The 19,260-nt window shown below is 36.4% G+C and overlaps 1 protein-coding gene across 1 annotated transcript in view; it reads left to right on the top strand.

Annotated features, from left to right (window-relative positions):
* Positions 1-19,260, top strand: part of Alg12 (Alg12 alpha-1,6-mannosyltransferase) — a 192,349-nt gene that overhangs the window by 131,949 nt on the left and 41,140 nt on the right. The window contains exons 7-8 of the mRNA XM_090415859.1: positions 2,366-2,592; positions 17,872-18,041. Coding sequence (XP_090271985.1) covers positions 2,366-2,592; positions 17,872-18,041 — 397 coding nt within the window. The remainder of the gene's footprint in view (positions 1-2,365; positions 2,593-17,871; positions 18,042-19,260) is intronic.

Raw genomic sequence — 19,260 nt, 5'->3', positions numbered from 1 at the left:
TTCCTTTAAAGGCTATGTGGAGCTCTCCTCTCAGTTATATAGCTTTGATCCTTAAGCACCCCAGTATATGTATGTATTGTAAAAAACATAGTATATATAGGGTTCATTACTATTTTGGTGATTTCTCTAGATTTGATCTAGAAATCAAATCTAGAGAAGTCATCAATCCTATTTTAATATGATCAGATCATCCCTGTGATTTGTCCATACCAGCAGCTACTTAATCTACATTTGTCTTTTTAATTTAATTTAATTATATTATTATTATTATTATTTGACACCTCCAGGGAATTCACAGAGTCAACGAGGGAGGGCACCTGCTCTACAACTCTATCTCCACCAACTGATGACAACTACACCAACACCATCTACCACTGACCACCACCTGGTATTTCCACAATCACAAACATCCATGCCCATGGCTTGATTCGAACCCACATCCTTTTGGATGGAGAGCGGATACGCTAACGACTCGGCCAGCCAGGCTGGCAATATATAAATTAAAAACAAGAGTAACTGACATGGCATAGAAAACTTGCTGTATACACACCTACAATCCCAAAACAAAAAGTAAAGTTGTACAAGACAAATAAGGAAAATTACTTACTGATAACAAAGAGATATCAGCAAGATTGAAGGAATATCTTTAAGACTTATAAGTAGAGAAAATATGAATAGGGAAATTATTGAATCAGAAAAGGAAAGTCTTAGACTGGAAATACTGGATGAAGAAATTAAAAGAGCAATTAAAGAATTACCTAACTGGAAAACTAAATACAGATGAAATTCTAAAATATCTGGAAGACAAAAAACCTTATTTAAAGTCCTTCTTCTTCCTTTCCAGTAATGGGCCTAGTGGCCTGTTACAGTCTTCTTCCCATCTTTTCAAAAGCTGTCCTCTATTCCTTCTCCCTTGAGGTCGATATTTCTGTATCTCTCTCTCTCTGGGGAGTCTTCCTTCACTCATTCTTTCTGTATGTTATCTCACTCTATTAAGATTGATGTTGTCTAAAACAGATATCATTATTTCTTTTGAGGTCTAGTCTATTATATCCAGCTTTTGCACATGAATCTCATTTCAGAGCTTATCAGTCTTTTTCTATCTGCTTGAGTTATGGTCCAGTTTTCTGAAACCATATGTTAGTATATTTCTTAGATTCTTATTCTTGTTTTCTTGCTTATTAAATTTGGATTGAATATCTGATTAATAGTTTTTCTTATTCCTTTATAATTGGTTATTTTATGTTGCATGTCTTTCTCTCTTTCATAAGATAAGTGGTAGCCTAGATATTTGAATGTATTAACGTGTTCTATAATGTCATCATTGATGCAAACTTTGCTTCTAATTGGGTCTCAGCTTTTAAATGCCATGACTTTGGTTTTGGAATGGAGATTTCCATATGGTATGTTTTTGCTATTTCATTTAATGAAAAGGCTGCTCGCTGTAATGCATCTTCATTATTTTCAATTAGAACCTAATTGTCGGCGAATAAAATTGTATCAATGTTGGTGTAATAATTTATGTGAATACCAAAACTGGTTGTTTCCCTCCACTCTCTTATAATATTATTAATATTAAAGGAGTGGCGATAGACTGCATCCTTGTCGGACACCTGGATTTATGTTCTGTGATTCAGATTTTTGTGTTGCTATCTTAATTTTAATTTGGTTATTGTTACATATATTGAAAATTGCTTTAATTAACTGGTTAGGAATGTTGTCATCTCTTAAAATTTTGAGTATCTTATTACAATTGACTTTATCAAAAGCCTTTTTATAATTAATAAATAATATACGGGTTCTCTAAATTGAATATCTTCTGTTTTTTCTATCAGGAGCATGAGAGTGAAAAACAGCATCAGTGCAGGATCTGCCTTTACGGAAACTGTTTTGTTTTTCTCATAAATATTTTCATAATATTTGGTTAATTTAGATTTTAATGCCTCTACAGTTTTGCCATTCACACTGTTATAGTTTCCTATATAACTTTTGAGGATAGGTATCAAGAATTTGATAATGTTGATGAATATTCCAAAATTCCATAGTATCAGTGCTCTGTAATTCACTGTAACAAGCTATTACTTTTGTTCTTATGAGTTTTCTGTAGTGACAATCAACTATGCTATAATTTTAAAGGTTTTAATCAGCTTCCACTATAGCATACACCATTGAAACAAACCTAGAAAGTCTTGACCGAAGACCCATAGGTGGAATACTGCTAAAAGAAATTCCTTATAGCAATCTATCCTCTATAACAAACATTCCTGTAATCCCTTAATTTGCTATATTGTAAGAATTAACTGTATTTTAATTGGAAATATATTTTTATTTGAATATATTGAGTATTACTTAACCAGATTACCAGACCTCACCATGGCTGTGGTATTTATATTCTGCTCTTCCTAGAGCTCTTTGTTTGTCATTATTATTCGTGCCTTTTGGATGTTGGGTGGATAGAAGGGTTCAGTTGCTTATGTGTCCTGCTATAGCCTTCATTCTCCTCTACTCATTCCTGCCACATAAAGAACTTCGTTTTATTATATATGTTTTTCCTTTAATTAATGTAGCAGCAGCACGTGCTTGTGCATATCTGTAAGTAGTATTCTTAAATTACTAGATTTATTTATTTTTTCCCATTTAGTCTTATCATCCTATACTCCTGAAAATATCAAACATTTTCTGTAACTGAAACATACCTATATGAGAATGTTTCATTTCTAGAAATACAAATCAATGTATGACAATCTCATGCCACTGACTATTAAGAAAATGTATTACAGACTAAATAGTTTGCTATTTGCAAGGTCAGTGATTATTACAGTAATCTCTAGTCACATATATTTCAAATGTTAGTACTGGTATCTGTATCTATCAATAATAAAACCATTTACCATGATACTTAGTGAATAACTAGAGAGAAAGTAACTCAATTGCAAAATGGAGAAGACAGAATACATGGGTGTGCTGAAATGTTGTGATAATCACCATGAAGAAATTGAGGTAGAACCATGTAACTTACAAATTATTCTACATATTTCCCATGAAGTGTTATGCACTTGTTACAATGCTGCTGCATTATTTGCAATCCCCTGAGGGAAAAAAAAGTATTTTTCTTGTTGCACGAACTAGTCCTCAGCTGCAGATAAGACTTCATCCGTGGTAAATTGTTTCTTTCAAGTATCTCTTTAAATTTGAGAATAGGAAATAGTCAGATGGGGCCAGGCCTGGAGAATAAGGTGGGTGATGCAGATGTTGAAAGCTCAAGTTGTGTATTGTCTGTTGGGTTTCATGAGCAGTGTGATCAGATGCATTGTTCTGCAAAAGCAACACACCTCTTCTCAGTTTCCTGTAGTGTTTTTCCTTCAGTTCCTTCAGAGCTGTTGAATAAACTGCTGCTGTAACAGTTTCAATTTTTTTTAAGGTACTTGATAAGGATTACATCATCCATATCCCAAAAGACAATGGCAAGAACCTTCCTTGCTGACTTGGGTTCAGAACTTCTTTGGTCATGGAAAACCTTTGTACCTCCATTTCATTGACTGTTGTTTGGTCTCTGGGTCATAGTGATAAAGCCATGTTTCATCAACAGTCACAATATGAGCCAAAAAATTTGCACCTAATTTTTCAAAATGACCCAAAATCCCTTGAGATGATAGTACACATTCTCTCTTCCCATTTTTCTTCTCCAAGGGAGTAAAAAAAGTACATATTAATATATGTAGTTCCAGACCAATTAATATCTTTAGAGTAGTGGTGGTTAAGGTATTGGTCAACTATTGCCCTAGGGAGGGCAATAGTTAGTTGATAAATGTAATGGGCATATCTTGCAGGGTGATTTAAATAAATAATCATCATGAGCAAAGGATAATGGCTATCAGTTTAATGTTGGAAAAGGTAAGGTTATGCATTCAGGTTGAAAAGATTTTATATTGTGTATTACATTGATGGTGTTGGATTGTATAGGAAATTGATGAGGCTAGGGACGTGGAAGAGTTGAAGTTCAGGGGATGTATTCCAAAAACTTTCAAAAGAGTTCAAACGATTACTTGGATGTTGAAAAATTATCCTTCTTTATATAAGGTTGAGATTTAGCTGCATCTTAACAACTGCACACAGACTAGTCACATGGGTTTCTTTTGAATTTAGGAGGCAGTGAAGAGGATTCAGAAAGGAGTGGCAAAAATAATGACAGATGTGGAATGCTCCCTATGAGGATAGATTGAAGATGTGTACTTTGCAAAGTTTAGTTGGCAGGCAGAAAAGAGTAGACATTGTAGAAACGTATAGTTACTATGAGGGTTCTATGAGATTGATACAAAAGAAAATTCTCAGTACATGAAAAATATAGAACTAGGGATCACCTCTTCAAGTTGTGTGAGTGTGGTTAATAAGGGTGTGCAGACTAGATTTGCTTGGAGAATGGTGAAATGGATTGCCAGAGGTAGTTGTGAGTGAACAATGAACAAGTTTGGTAAATACCTGCTCGATTTCTGTACAGGACATGGACTAATCATTACTAATACTATGTTCCAATATAATAAAATGCATAAATTCACATGGAGAGAAAACACAAATCATACGAAAAGTCTCATTGACTATGTTATTGTTGATAGTGATATCTTCATGCTGGTTCAGGATATAAGAGTATCAGGGGGATTTATAAAGAAGCAGTTATCACCATTTAGTTTTGAGCAGGATAAAATGTTGAGGTTTTCCCCCAACATTTTATTACTAATTGCCTTCAGTTTGGCAGGAGAGTTAGGCAAGGATGTCCACTTTCTCCTCACTTGTTTTAGTATGTATGCTGAGGAGATCGTGTATGTGTGTAGCATTGGATGAGTCAGGAATTAGGATAGATGGTAGACTGATCAGTAATCTGAGGTATGCTGATGATACAGTACTCCTTTGTAATGGTAATAAAGAACTAGGACGAATCCTCGACAAAGTTAACGAGATTCTTACTAGGATTGAGAAAAGGAAATGTAGATAGGGAAGCCTCTGAGAAACAAGTGTACCTTAACAAAGGAAAGAATTGAGGACGTTAGCAATTTCAAGCACCCGAGATCCATTATTAACATGATGAATTGTTATTCAAAAGACATCAGTAGAAGATTAGGAATGGCTAAAACAAACAACAGTCAGAGACTGGTCTAAAATATGGAAGGAATGATCTGTTGTCTCCACAAGAACAAATCTGAGGATTCTAGATACAGCTATTTTTCTGGCAACTTATGGATACGAGAACCTAAAGAAGTCTGATAGGAAAAAGGATAGCCACTTTTGAGATATGTTGTTATAGAAGGCTGTTGAGGATATCATTTACTTGAAAATGGACAAATGGATGGGTGCTAGAAAGGATCGGTAGAATTTTAAGGCTCCTTTAAAGATGTTGACAGAAGAAAGCTGAAATACTTTGGGCACATTGAAAAGATGGAAGGAGGACTTATCAAAACAGTAATAGACACACCATCCAAGGAGATGGATGCTGTGTCTGGAGTGACTAGTTTTCAGAGAGTTGAAGCCCCCCCAGAAGAGCATACAGTGGGATCACCTGGCAAGGACTGATATGACAAATTACCAAGGAACAGAGTGACCATATAGTATCTGATGATGTTCAATGAATTGATGGTTGGATTCAATTCTTTGTGTTTCCTTTCTGACAAATGCAATTTCTGATTCTAAAGACTGTCAGAAGGTATGTTTGATCATTCTTTAATTCAGTAGGCCTTTTGTTTTCTGAATAATACTCCAGGTATGTAGGACTTCTTTCTGTATCTTGAAGAAAATTTGCTGCATTTAGTTCAAGATTTCTCTGGTTTGCTGGCTGCGAAGCAAGCTGCCGTTGATTTATAACATTGAACTGTAAAATATGGCATAATAATAAATTAGATTCAAAGATGTTAAAGATACCAAGCAATTTTATAAGCTAGATTTTAATCCTTTTTCCCAAGTAAGCAAACAGACAAGTCAGTCAAGTTTGCGCCTGAACATAGTTCAGGTCTGAGGCAACTCGTGGTAAAGGTGGATTAGGCTCTGATCACTTTCCTTAGTAATTTCCCCTAATGCAAAGCACATCCCATTGCAGAGATGTATGATGCTATGCATTAAAGGCAAGAGCCACTACCCAGATCGGTTTCGACCTTCATTGAGGTCTCATCAGCGGGAGCAAGACCAAAAAATGCCAAGGTTGAAGTAATGTGGCAACTTGTTTAGGTAAAATTTATAAGCTCTGCATTACTTCAACCTTGGCATTTTTGGGTCTGGTATTTAATATAGAAATTCTAATAACACACACAAAAATGCACAAACAATAAGTAGGAGATGTTCGACTAGAAGCCTACAGTCCTAATAGGGTTGCCTTCTTTGGTTGCCAATGGTAGCTAGCTAGCCAGCCTTGGCTGTTGGGTGGGAGGTCTAAGAATTCCTATTTCTAAAACTTGGGGAGGTTTTCGGTTTGTTTTTTAAAAGCTGCTGTTGGTTCCAAAAAAAAAGTTTTTCAGGTTTGTATTTATTGCTGGAAGAATTTTTTTTTTTTTTTCACTTGATTCTGTGTTAGGTGTCCAAGCAGCTAGAATTGACTGACTAAAATGATGGCTGGCAGTTATGGTTCTTGTGTTCTTCAAGGCAGATTGCTGGCAGCACATTACTGAATTATTAAACCTATATTTAATTATTCCATTGTGCTGTTTTCATTCTATTAAACCTGAAGATTAGCTTAAACTACCCTGAATGCAGGATTCAAAAAAAAAAAAAAAAAAAAACTATGAAAAACATTATTATTATTATTATTATTATTAAGACAGACCTCCAGGGGTGTCAGAGACTCATCAAGCCAGGCTACATACTACACACACACACACACACACACACACACACACACACACACACACACACACACACACCAGCTATCATATTTATTCTTGAATTTATTCACGCTGCTTGCACTCACAACATCCAATGGCAATCCATTCCAATCACGCATCACCCTTTGAGAGAAAAAATCCCTAGTGGCCTTCATTCTCAGCTTCCAAGGATGCCCTCTTCTCCTTCCCTCCATCCTCCATAAATTGAAAAATTCCATCAACTGAAATCCTGTATGACCCTTCCAGAAGTTTGTAAGTCTCAATCATATCACCCCTCTTTTTCCTGTTAGAATTTGTGTCTGCAGTCTACAAATTCTCAATCTGTCTTCATAATCAGTATTCCACAAACTTAATATCATTTTTAACAGTCTCCTTTGCACTCTCTCCACTATATCAGAATCACAATGCAAACCAGGAGACCAGACCTGCGCACAATAGTCCAAGTGAAGTCTTATCAAGGCCTTGTAAAGAGGCAAAATGACATCCTTATCTTTACATGAACGTTCATTTCAGTATTGCTATTATCTTTTGAGTTGTACTTGCAATCTTTGCCACATGGCCCCCTGAACTTCTACTAACACTCTAAGATCCCTAGCCTCATCAGTTTCTTCTAGCATAATCTTACCAATATAATACGACGTTGGATATCTAATCAATCCGAAGTGAGTGACTTTATATTTACTGACATTGAACTGGGGGTGCTTAAGGGTCAAAGCTGTATAACTGAGAGGAGACCTCCACATAGCCTTTAAAGGAATGCGGAGAACCGACCAGGGCTTCAAACCTAATGTCCAATCCTCACCTTCTCGTGGTGCACCCTGTTGGGTATCTACCTGGATACTGAACGAACCAGGATGGGCTGGCAATTTGGGATTTAGCCGACCAAATTGTATTCTTATTGGCTTTAACCAAAATTTCAAATGATGGTACAACATGACAGAATTTCATGCTGGCTAGGGCATCAGCCGGTTAAACAAGGCTCCCGTTGTTTTTGCCAGGGAACCAAGGCGAACAGCAAAAAGTCAGCTACTGGAACAAATCCGAAAACAAACCCCAACTCAACATCACCAGAGTTAAAGATCGGTACTATCAACATAAGAAGCCTGAATGGCAAAGAAATGGAGCTAGCTGAGGAATTAGAAAAGTACCAGATCGACATAATAGGAGTGACTGAAACAAAAAAGACCAGAACTGGTGAGATCTTTCTGAGCAATAAATACAAAATGTTATATTCAGCAATGACAATCAAGGAAAAGAAGGAGTAGCCATAGTATTTAACACAAAATACAAGGCTAATCTTCTTGAATGGCAGTCAGTCTCAAGTAGAGTAATGTGGGCAAATATGAGAATGGGGAACTGGACAATGAGACTTATTTGTGCCTATGGTCCCACAGAAGGCTCTACTAAGGTAGAAGTGGAGGAATTTTTTGAGGCTTTAGAAAAAGCAACTGACACAATGAAAAAGGAAAAGTTGGTCCTTGTTGGGGATCTAAATAGTAGAGTAGGAAATGATTGTGAGACATACAAAAATATTTTGGGAAAATTTGGAGAAAAGAGCAAAGCTAATAATAATGGCAAATATCTATTGGATTTCTCTTCAGGACATGGACTGGTTATTACTAACACCATGTTCCAACATAAAAATGTGCACAAATTCACATGGAGAGAAGAGGGCAAGGAATAAGAAAAGTCTCATTGACTATGTTATTGTTGATAGTGATGTTTTCTCCCTGGTGCAGGACACTAGAGTGTACAGAGGATTTGAAATTGGAAGTGATCACTATTTAGTCTTGAGCAGGATAAAATTGAATTTCATATTGAAAAGAATAACATGTAAGAAAGTTTTAAAGCGAATAAAAGTTGAACAGCTCTCAGATGTGAATTGTAGACTAAAATGCACAAAGATTATTGAAGAAAAAATGAAAGAGTTTGAGAACAGGAATCAAACCTTGGAGTTTCAGTGGCAAACTCGAAAGGAAACATTGATTGATTCTGCTAGAGAGGCATGTGGTGAGGTTGTCTGCAAGGATAAAAAAATTAGAACTCCCTGGTGGACACAGGAAGTTAAAGAGGCAGTGAAAGAAAAGAAGAAAGCATATCAAAAGTTCCTGTCAAATAAGTCAGCTTGTTCTCTTAGAGAATACAGAGACAAATGCAAAAATGCTAAACACTGTGTAAAACTAGCTAAACAAAAGTCATGGGAGGACTTTGGCAAGAATATTTTAGGCACAATTTTTACTGAAGATGGTAAACTAAATATAGAAATAGATAACAGAATCAGCAAAGCTGGTATCGTGGGAAGTCAGTTGAATAAATTCATATGGAATAAGAAAGAAATTAGTCGGAACACTAAATTAGCTGTATACAAGACTGTGTTCAAACCAATTTTAACTTATGGATCTGAGAGCTGGGTCAGAAGTAAAACACTTGACCAAAGACTAAAGACCACAGATATGAGAATCCTGAGAAAGATTATAGGCGTGAACAGATGGCATCAATGGCAATATCATAGTAAAAACCAGGATATTAGGAAAGAACTTGACATTGTCAACATCCAAGAATGCATTAGCAGAGCTAATCTCAGGTGGTATGGTCACTTAAACAGATTGGGTGAAGAAATATTAGCAAAACAAGTGTTCTCTGCCAGGTTGGCAGGAAAACGACCCAGAGGAAGACCAAGATATAGGTGGATTGATACGGTTCAAAGTGCCTTAGATGATAGAAATATAAGATCTGATAATGTTGAAGCCTTGACAAGTAACAGACTGATTTGGAGGAAAATTGTAGATAGGAAGTTAGTAATGATGTAATTTTTTTCATGTAGTACTATCATATCCTGTACACCCCTTGAGGGTACATGGCAGGAATTTGATGATGATGATGACATTGAACTGACACCCATTTTCCCATGCCCATAATTCCAGCCTATTCAAATCATTCTGCAAGTACTGCATATGAGTAGCATTCCTGATTACCCTACCTATCTTTGCATCATCAGCAAATAGCTGAATGTTGCTTGTTAATTCCTTCCCAATATCATTAATGTACAGATTGAATAACAGTGGACCAAACACCGATCCTTGTGGTACACCACTTTTACCTTAAATCTTGCAGACTCACCCCCCCCCCCATATACAACTTTTTGATATCTGTCAGTCTGACTTCATCTTATCTATTCATCTTCATCTAAACCCATTTTCTCTAATTTATGCAACAGTCTACCATGCTGTATTCTGTCAAAAGCCTTAGCAAAATCCAAAAGTATCATGGTGTATCAATTTTCCTTGTCTAGTTTAATGGTAACATTGTTATAGAATGTGAGCAAGTTGCTAAAACATGATCTTCCCTTAGTAAACCCATGTTGTTCATTGCCAAGCCTGAACCAATTTTTCAAAAAATCTTCACCACCATTCCTGAGATACTAGTTGGTCGATAGCTGGATACATTGGTCTTTGCACTACCCTTGTGCAATAGAATTACCATACATTCCTTCCATTCCTGCAGAATCTTCCGTGTTCTGAGACTCATATTAAACAGCCTGGTCAAAGGAATGGCCAGTTGAGCTGAACACTCTTTTAGCACAAGTACTGATATTATATCAGTCCCTATTGCTGAATTCTTATTCAGTTTGTGCAACAGCTCTAAAACCTTGGCCTCGCACACCTGCATTTCTTCATCTAGCGAAGAGGTAACAGTGAGCTCAATGTTTCGATCACTAGGTTGGTAGCTTTTAACAAAATGGACACTCATTAACTGAACAACCTCTTCTGCATCTGTAACCCTCATGCCATCTCGATTTAGAAGAGTTATTCTTTCATATTCATTCCTTCATTTACTTGCAGCATATCGATAGAATGCTTGTGGGTTATCTTTAGCACGCAGAGCCAGTTTCTTTTCATACTCAGCCTTTGCTTTCTGTACAACAGTTGTGACTTTTCTAGTCTGCTGCTTATAACGTTCATAACTGACGTCATCCTTATGCACATGGTATTCCTTCCACATCGTCCTTTTCTTATGAGTCTCTTGCTTAATACAATTAACATCCATTTGACTCCTACCCTATTTATTCTTTGAATTCTTGGGACACATTCTGATATTGCATCATTTAAGCATTGTTTAAATGTTTCCCATGCACTGTTAATATTCTTTCCATCCAGCAACCGATCCCATTGCACTGAACTCGGTATACTCCTCAGTTGGTCATAATTTCCTGCTTTGTAGTGTAGCATGTAACCTTTTCTGAATGGAACATACATAAACTTAGTCACTTCCGAAGTGAGTACCGCATGATCGCTGTCACCAATCGGAGGCAGAATAGTTACGTCTTTAACTGAAATGCCTTCTGACACTATAATCAAATCTAACACTCTTTGACCTCCAGTTCCTTCTGTCACATGCTGCTTGAGGAAGATGGCCTGCAACAGCTCAATAAATGCATTTTTATTCTTCTCATGAGATTCTACTGCTTCTTCTTATTGTGCTATCTTCTATCGAAGGTCAGCGACCATCTTGGCGAACAAACTGTGGTCTTGTGCTAATCTGAGCAGTTGTGCACTGCTCTTTCCTGTCCACGTCTTGATGTTGTCAAACCATGATATTCTTTTTCTTCCTCTAGTTCCTTTGCCATCAATTCTTCCTACCAAAATAGTTTGTAGAAGTTGGTATTTGCTGTTTCTCATGATGTGGCCAAGATATGATGTTTTTCGTTTCTTGATTATTTGTACAAGATGTTTAGCTTTGCCAATGGATTTTAAGACCTCTTCATTGGTAATTTTTTCTGTTCATGATATCTTTAGCATTCTTCTGTATAGCCACATCTCAAAGGCTTTGATTTTCTTGATGGTTGTCGCCTTCAATGCCCATTTTTCAACTCCATAGAGCAGAATAGACCACACGTAACATTTCAGCATTCGGCATCTGACTTCCATGTTTAGGTCTTTATTGCAGAATAGTGTTCTCATTTACATGAAGGACTGCCGTGCAACTTGAATCCTTGTCTTTATATCTATTTCTTGATCCCACCGTTCATTAAGCCAACAACCAAGATATTTATATCTTGACACTTGATCAATATTTTTCCTATTGAGTGTCAGTTTCATTGATGAGGCTGGATGTTTGCTGATGATCATGTATTTTGTCTTGTTGATGTTTATATTTATTCCCATTCTTTGGCTTTCTATGTATACTCTGTCAATGAGTTTTTGGAGATCCATAATGTTATCTGCAATTAGCACGGTGTCATCTGCATATCGTAGGTTGTTAACAATCTTTCCATTTATTGTGATTCCCTCTGGACATTCTTCCAATGCTTTTTTAAAGATTACCTCTGCGTATATGTTGAACAGGAGTGGTGAGAGCACACATCCTTGTCTCACTCCTCTTTTGATGTTAATATCACTGGTGGTAATGTTGTCTAATTGAACGGTAGCTGACTAATTCCAATACAGATTTGTTATTAGTCTTATGTCTTGTTCGTCTAGCCTTGTTTGTTGAAGGACTTCTATTAAGTTAGTGTGTCTGACTTTGTCAAATGCTTTTTCAAAATCTATGAAACACATAAAGACAGATTTCTGTTTTTCTATGCATTTTTGTATCAATATTTGGGTACAGAAAAGGGCCTCTCTAGTACCAAAACCATTCCGAAAGCCAAATTGTGTTTCACTTAGAGTTTCTTCACTTTTTCTGTAAATGCGATTCTGAATTACTTTCAAAAATATTTTTAATGTTTGGCTCATTAGACTAATAAGTAGGAAGTCCCCACAGGAATTCGCTTTGGGTTTCTTTGGGATAGTGATAAATGTAGATTTGAGCCAATCTGATGGAAATTCATCACTTTCATATATTTCATTAAATAGTTTTTCAAGAAGTTTGATGTTATCTGGTTCTATTAATTTTAAAAATTCTGTTTGCACACCATCTGGTCCACTGGCTTTTCCTGTTTTACTTGTTCGTATAGCATTCTCTATTTCGCATTTCATGATTGCTGGTCCTTGAATGTTATCTTTTATATTTATAGGCCTCTATCTAGTATCATTGAAAAGTTCTGTTACATATTTTATCCAAATCTGTGCTTTATTCTCTTCTTCTAGAACTATTTTTCCATTTTCGTCTCTTAGAGACACTATTTGCTTTTTCCTCAGTTTTCCGGAAATTTCGTTGATTTTCTTATACAGATTGAAATTATCATGTTTCTTCTGAAGCAGTTCAATTTCAGTACATAAATTTTTCATCCAATTTTCCTTGGCTTTTATTTTTTTCTTGATGATGTTATGTGTTTCTGTATACCTGGCTAGGTCTTTGTTTTTGTACATTCTTCTTGTATCAATAAGAGAAAGAATCTCATCTGTCATCCATTCCTGTTGTTTTATATTATTCACATAACCTACTTCTTCAATACTTGTTGTTACGATGGCATTCTTTAAGCTATTCCAAAGAGATTCCACACTTTTATTTTCTTCTATGTTAATCTGTTGTAATTGCAGGTTAAGCTGTGTCTTGGCACTTTTATTTTCTTCTATGTTAATCTGTTGTAATTGCAGGTTAAGCTGTGTCTTGGCACTTTTATTTATGTTCAGGTCTTTCAGTTTTTCTACATCAATTTTCTTTTTCTTCTTTTGTGATTTTTTAGCTGATTTTAATCTAAGACGTACTTCTGCAACTATGGGATTGTGATCTGATGAGATATCTGCTCCAGGATAAGTCTTTGCACTCTTTATACTACTGTGGAATCTTTTATTTATCAGTATATAATCAATTTGATTTCGGACAATGTTATATTGGTTATCTTGAGGCGATTTCCAAGTGTACAGTCTTCTGGGTGGAAGTTTAAACCAGGTATTTGCTATTATTAGATCTTCTTCCTGACAGAACTGGACTAGGCGATCTCCTCTGTCATTTCTGGTGCCTAAGCCATGTTCGCCAACAATTTCTCCATCACCCCCTCTTCCTACTTTTGCATTGAAGTCACCCATCACTATGTTTATATCATGTTTCTTTGTTAGGTTTTTAATCTCTTTTAGGTGTTCATAAAACTCTTCAACATCTTCTTCACTTTTGTCAGCTGTGGGTGCATAAGCTTGGATGATATTTATGTTAACGGGGTTTCCCTTAAGTTGTAACAGCATTATCCTTTCAGAAAATGGAATCCAATTTAGTACTGATTTATTGATTTCTTCATCTACTATTACAGCTACACCATGTCGATGTTTGTTCTCATCATTCCCAGAGTAATACATTGTTGTATTATCTTGTTGACACTTTCCAGATCCTGGCCATCTTGTCTCGCAAATTCCCAAAATCTGGATGCCCAGCCTCTTCATTTCTCTTGTGGCATTTCTTAATTTGCCAGCTTCATACAGAGTTCTGACATTCCAAGTTGCAATTTTAAAAGTGGACATCATTTTGAGCCCGGAGATTCTTCGCACCCCTGTCCCATTTAAGGGAAACTGGGAACTTGGGGCCAATTGTAAGGGTTTGCTCACCATGGTGGTTGTTCTGGAGATAAGGTAGAGCAGTAGTTTCTCCGTTTGTTTTCTGCTCCGCAGTATTACAGACGTACACAATATAATCATATTGCTATCTGCAAATCTCTGATCACAAGCTTTTCCGTCATCATTTGGCTTCAACCTTGTGTTAATACTGACAATGCTGCTTCCCAATGTCAGGGGCAGTGACCCTAGCAGGTACTTATTTAATGGCGGCACTACTCGCCATGTCACCGAGTTGTCATTGGGCTTTGTGAGGTTTTAAGTGAGACAGAGTTGCCACTTCTGCTCCCCCACGCCCTGATAGCTCAGTCGCTGTTGGTCCACGGCTGCTTATTCGCCAGATTGCTCTGCTTATATCGCAGCTAGCCTCCATATCTGAAGGCTGTTCCCCGATCCGCCACCTTGGGACGCACCCGGTAGCAGTCAGCTCTGCCCTGGGATTCTACTGCTACCCATTCGATATTTGGATAATTGAAGTCTCCCATTATGATTACTCTTTTCGCACTCATCTTTTCTATTTGTGATTCATTTCTTCATCATTAGCAACTGATCCACCAGGTCTATAACAACACCCCACCATGTAATTGACCTTGTTAGATTCCACTTCACACCAGATGGCTTCAAACTCACTGTCACATGAAATATTGTTAGTAGTAGTATAGGTCTCAATTCTAACTGGATTCAAGTCATCCAATATCATTAGCAGCTTGCCCTCCCTACTCTCCTATCCTGTCTATCCTTCCTAAAAATACTTTACCTTTGACACTCGATACCAGTTAGTATGTCTGATTCTGATAGCTAGGTCTCACTAATACCTACAATCTGAGGTCGCAACATATTGACTAAGGCAACAAACGCTATCCCTTTGTTTTTGATACTCCTAGCATTCATGTACAGGCATAATAATTTACCTGTTTTGTCTTTTGTATTGTCTTGTTTGCAATCTGCGTGCCACAGTTGGACAACTTGCAGATCTTTATTCTTCTCTAATGCTTTACACATGTAGACATCTTTGCACACGTTTGATGGGTCCAAACCGGAAGAACACAAAACCGAAATCATTCTCTCCTGTCAAGATTTCCATGACTAAGCCCATTCCTGTTATTAACATAGTTATATAACATTGTCGCTCTTACACTCACGTTCACACTATTCCTCCCTTTATAATTTAGTTTCCCTGACACACTTTGTTAGGTCTAATACCAATTATTAGTATTATACAAATCCAATCTTACCTCAAACTCACTCCACACATCCAAAAATTCACATCCATTCCTTCTACATAGCCTACTCATCGAATCGTTTGCCATCATAGTCCTTCTTAATTCATTTTTATCATAGCGAGGTAAAATACTGATGATTTTCACTTTCTCACTCTTCACTCTTGCCTTTTCCAACAACCCTTTTATATCCTCTCTCTTGCTGAACTTATTGCCAGTTAAGTCATTTGTACCTATTACAACTACAATTTCGTTTACTTTTCTTTTCTGTTTTTGAATTTCTTCTGTTATATTTTTAATTTTCGCTCCAGGAAAACTGGAAGTTATAACTTGCTCATCAATAGTGTGTTTTACTATAGAGTCACCATACCAAATAACTTCTTTTTCCTTATTAACAACGTCACTTACCTGATTTCCATTATTTCCTGACTTATCTGTTTCCGTGCTTTGTTGTTTCTTATTTTCCTGCATAACTTTCTTTTTCTCTCTCTGTTCGTTTAAATGCCTCTCGACTTTTTTGCAATTCCCACGTCATCTCTCTCTCTCTCTCTGATGATCTGCTTCAATTTTGTTGTTTTGAGGTTAATTCATTTTCATTAACCTCCTCCACATCACAAATAACCTCGTTAGCAGGGCTAACCTTCTTATTCTCACCTGCAGTGCTTTTTTTTAGCCTTACATTTCTTGCCCTTTTGTGGCGCCATTTTAAACGTATACTAATTATTGAAATATCTTAATAAAAAATTTGTGGTAAAATACTAAATACGCTAAAATCTATACTAGCATACCATAAATCACTAATTTTCTAAGGGAAAAACGCAATAAAACAGACAAAAGTCACCAGTTTTACAGGAGCACTAAATTCAACTAACCAACCACAATATATCCTTGAACCAGTTCATTCATGTTGGTTTTTAAAAAAATTCTATGTGATGAAAGCTCTCAGATTGCATATTTGGATTTAGCACCTAGAAGTATGTTAGGAAAAACAGAATGCATTAAGTTTGTCTAAAGTGAAAAAAGCTGGCATAAAATAAAGTCATGTTTAAAGTTTTGCTGGTGTCGGTTCATTATTCCTTTTTTTTGTATTACAAGCAGCGTGAATGGGTGCTCCTTGAAAAGACCATAAAAGTATGGGCAATTCAGTTTTGTTTTACCTAGGTGATGAAGCTTACTTTGCAAATAAGCTTTCTCTCCCTCCCCTCATTATAAAATTTTCTCTTCTATTAATCCTCTTTTGCTAACTTTCAACATCATTACTTTTAAATTTTCAGATTTATTTTGCTATGATATTGGTCATTCTCTCAGTTTTTAAAGTAGTTATTCATATGAAGATTATAAAAAATAATGCTTGCAGTTGAACAGCAGATTATTATATAAAAAAGTGATAGCCAGTTGCACAAAGGAAATTATGGGTAAAATTTAGGCTGCTTTCATGACAGATATTTTTTTCTTCTTCTTTTCATGCATCTTTATTTATTACCCAAACTTTATATATCTTCTAAATATGAATTCACTCGAGAATACTTTTTTTCATTGTGGTTCTCAGCCACAAAATATAGTAAACGTTGATTATTTTAATACCATGGGTTGGCTAAGGTTAGATAATCTGTGAACCTTACTCTAGAGACTAAACACTGTGTTTAAGTCACTTTGAGCCTCCATTAAAAATGGAGGCTCAAAGTGAGGCTCAAGAATAGTCAATTCATGCTGAAGGGGAGAAATAAATAAAGGATGTATGAATTGGCCACCAACACACGTAGTCACATGCTTTATACATAAATTTTCCGACATATAATAATAAACACTCATCCCACGAAACGCTTTGATTACCCTAATATCGGAATGGATTCTCCTTCCTTTGACATGAACAGAAGTGTCGAAGGGTCTCGCATCTGTGGACATACAGTACTTAAATTATCCAAACTTGCCATCCTGATAATTGAAGGGGCAGATTACTGTACTAAGGTTAAATCATTGCATAAGTCATTTTTCTTACACACAAGTAATACGAGATCTGGATAGCAGCTCTTCTCCCTGGTGCTTTTGCAATATGAAATACTCAAGCAATTGAAGTAAAGTCAACATCCTAGACTTCACAGCCAATATTTGTTTATTCTTGAGAAAGGATTAAAACAAGAATTAATTTTTGGTCAAGTATAATATACTTTGTAACCCAGCAGTAAAACTTTCTATACTTCATAAATATGAAAATGCATTTAAAATTGTATTTATCTTGTATATTAACTTAAAAATTTGTATTCTTTACTTCTGGCATTCATATTTCCTCTCTTCCAACAGGTGGCACAACCGTCTAAAGTCTATGCTTCAAGTATTTTTTCTTTTGATAGCATGCTTTCACCTTCTTGTAAATTTGTTTACTTCAGGACTGTTACTGTACATTTCTCATTATAATTATCCAGGAGGTTTTGCACTTTCCAGACTTCATGAACTTGAAGCTTCAAAATCAGGTAAGTGACATAAACTAAAGAAATCACTTAATGTTATAATTAAAAAAAAAAATTATATATATATATATATAGAGAGAGAGAGTGTGTGTGTGGCTACTTTATTAGGAACATCTCCCCATTTAGGAAAATAGACCATTCCTGAAGATGTTGAATCACATGGCTGCAGTTTGCCATATAAACCAAGAAGACAGGTGTCTGGCAGTTCTGTTTTATGTGTTTGCTGCATCTGAATTGGTAAAAGGCTTGACTTAAGTGACTTTGAGCATGTCATGATTGTTGATGCCAGTATCTCACAAACATCCACTCTTCTAGCTTTGCGCACGTGCACACAACATCGTTTAGGGTGTACCAGAGATGAACATCTTGGGTCCCAGTGCTGTCAGCTAATAACAGGAAGATGCAGCTTCAGGGGGCACATGATCAGCAACTCTGAATAGCTGGCAACTGGAAAAATGTTGCCTGGTCTGACAAGTCCCAGTTTGTACTTTATGTAGACAGCAGAACCGGAATATCGTGGCAACAACAACTGTTACACTCCTGCCATCAGTCTGAACTGTTGCTACATGGAAGGAAGGGCAATGTAGCAACAGCTCAGGCTGGTGGCAGGAGTGTAATAGTGTGGGGAATATTTTCTTGGCACTTGTTGTTAAGTCCTATGATACGAGTTGAACACCACGTGAATGCTACAAACTATCTTAACATCATCACTGATCATGTTCACGCATTCATGGCTGCAGTTTACATTATCAAATGGGTACAGCCAGCAAGACAGTGCCCTATGCTACAAAGCACATGGCATGTTGAAGTGGTTCAGGGACCATGACAGTGAATTTCCTTTACTTCAGTGTCCAGATTAGTTCCCACTCTTCAACCCAATAGAGCATCTCTTGGATGAAGTGGAACAAACAGTTTGCAGCAGCAATGATTACACCTTTTCACTACTTGTATATTGGAAATATATGACTTCTTCATTACTTTAGCATCTCTTTTGGGTCTGGCTCCTGCTGATGAGATCTCAATAAAGGTTGAAACTGGTCTGAGTAGTGGCCCTTCCCATAATGCATAGCATTTTATACTCCCCAAAAGGTTATGTAATATATGCAATATGGAAGAAATGGAAATAGAATAGCCTCTAAATGTAGTATAGATGGCATAAAGGATTATTGGATAGTAAAGTTGTAGATAAGAATTTTAAACTAAAAATTGATTATTGGATCAG

The sequence above is a fragment of the Typopeltis vanoorti genome, chromosome 3, assembly GCF_054136105.1.
Source record: "Typopeltis vanoorti isolate ZY-2024b chromosome 3, IOZ_Tvanoo_1.0, whole genome shotgun sequence".
In the NCBI taxonomy this organism is placed as follows: domain Eukaryota; kingdom Metazoa; phylum Arthropoda; class Arachnida; order Uropygi; family Thelyphonidae; genus Typopeltis; species Typopeltis vanoorti.
Note: the sequence above shows the minus strand (reverse complement) of the source record. Positions and strands in the feature narration are given on the sequence as shown.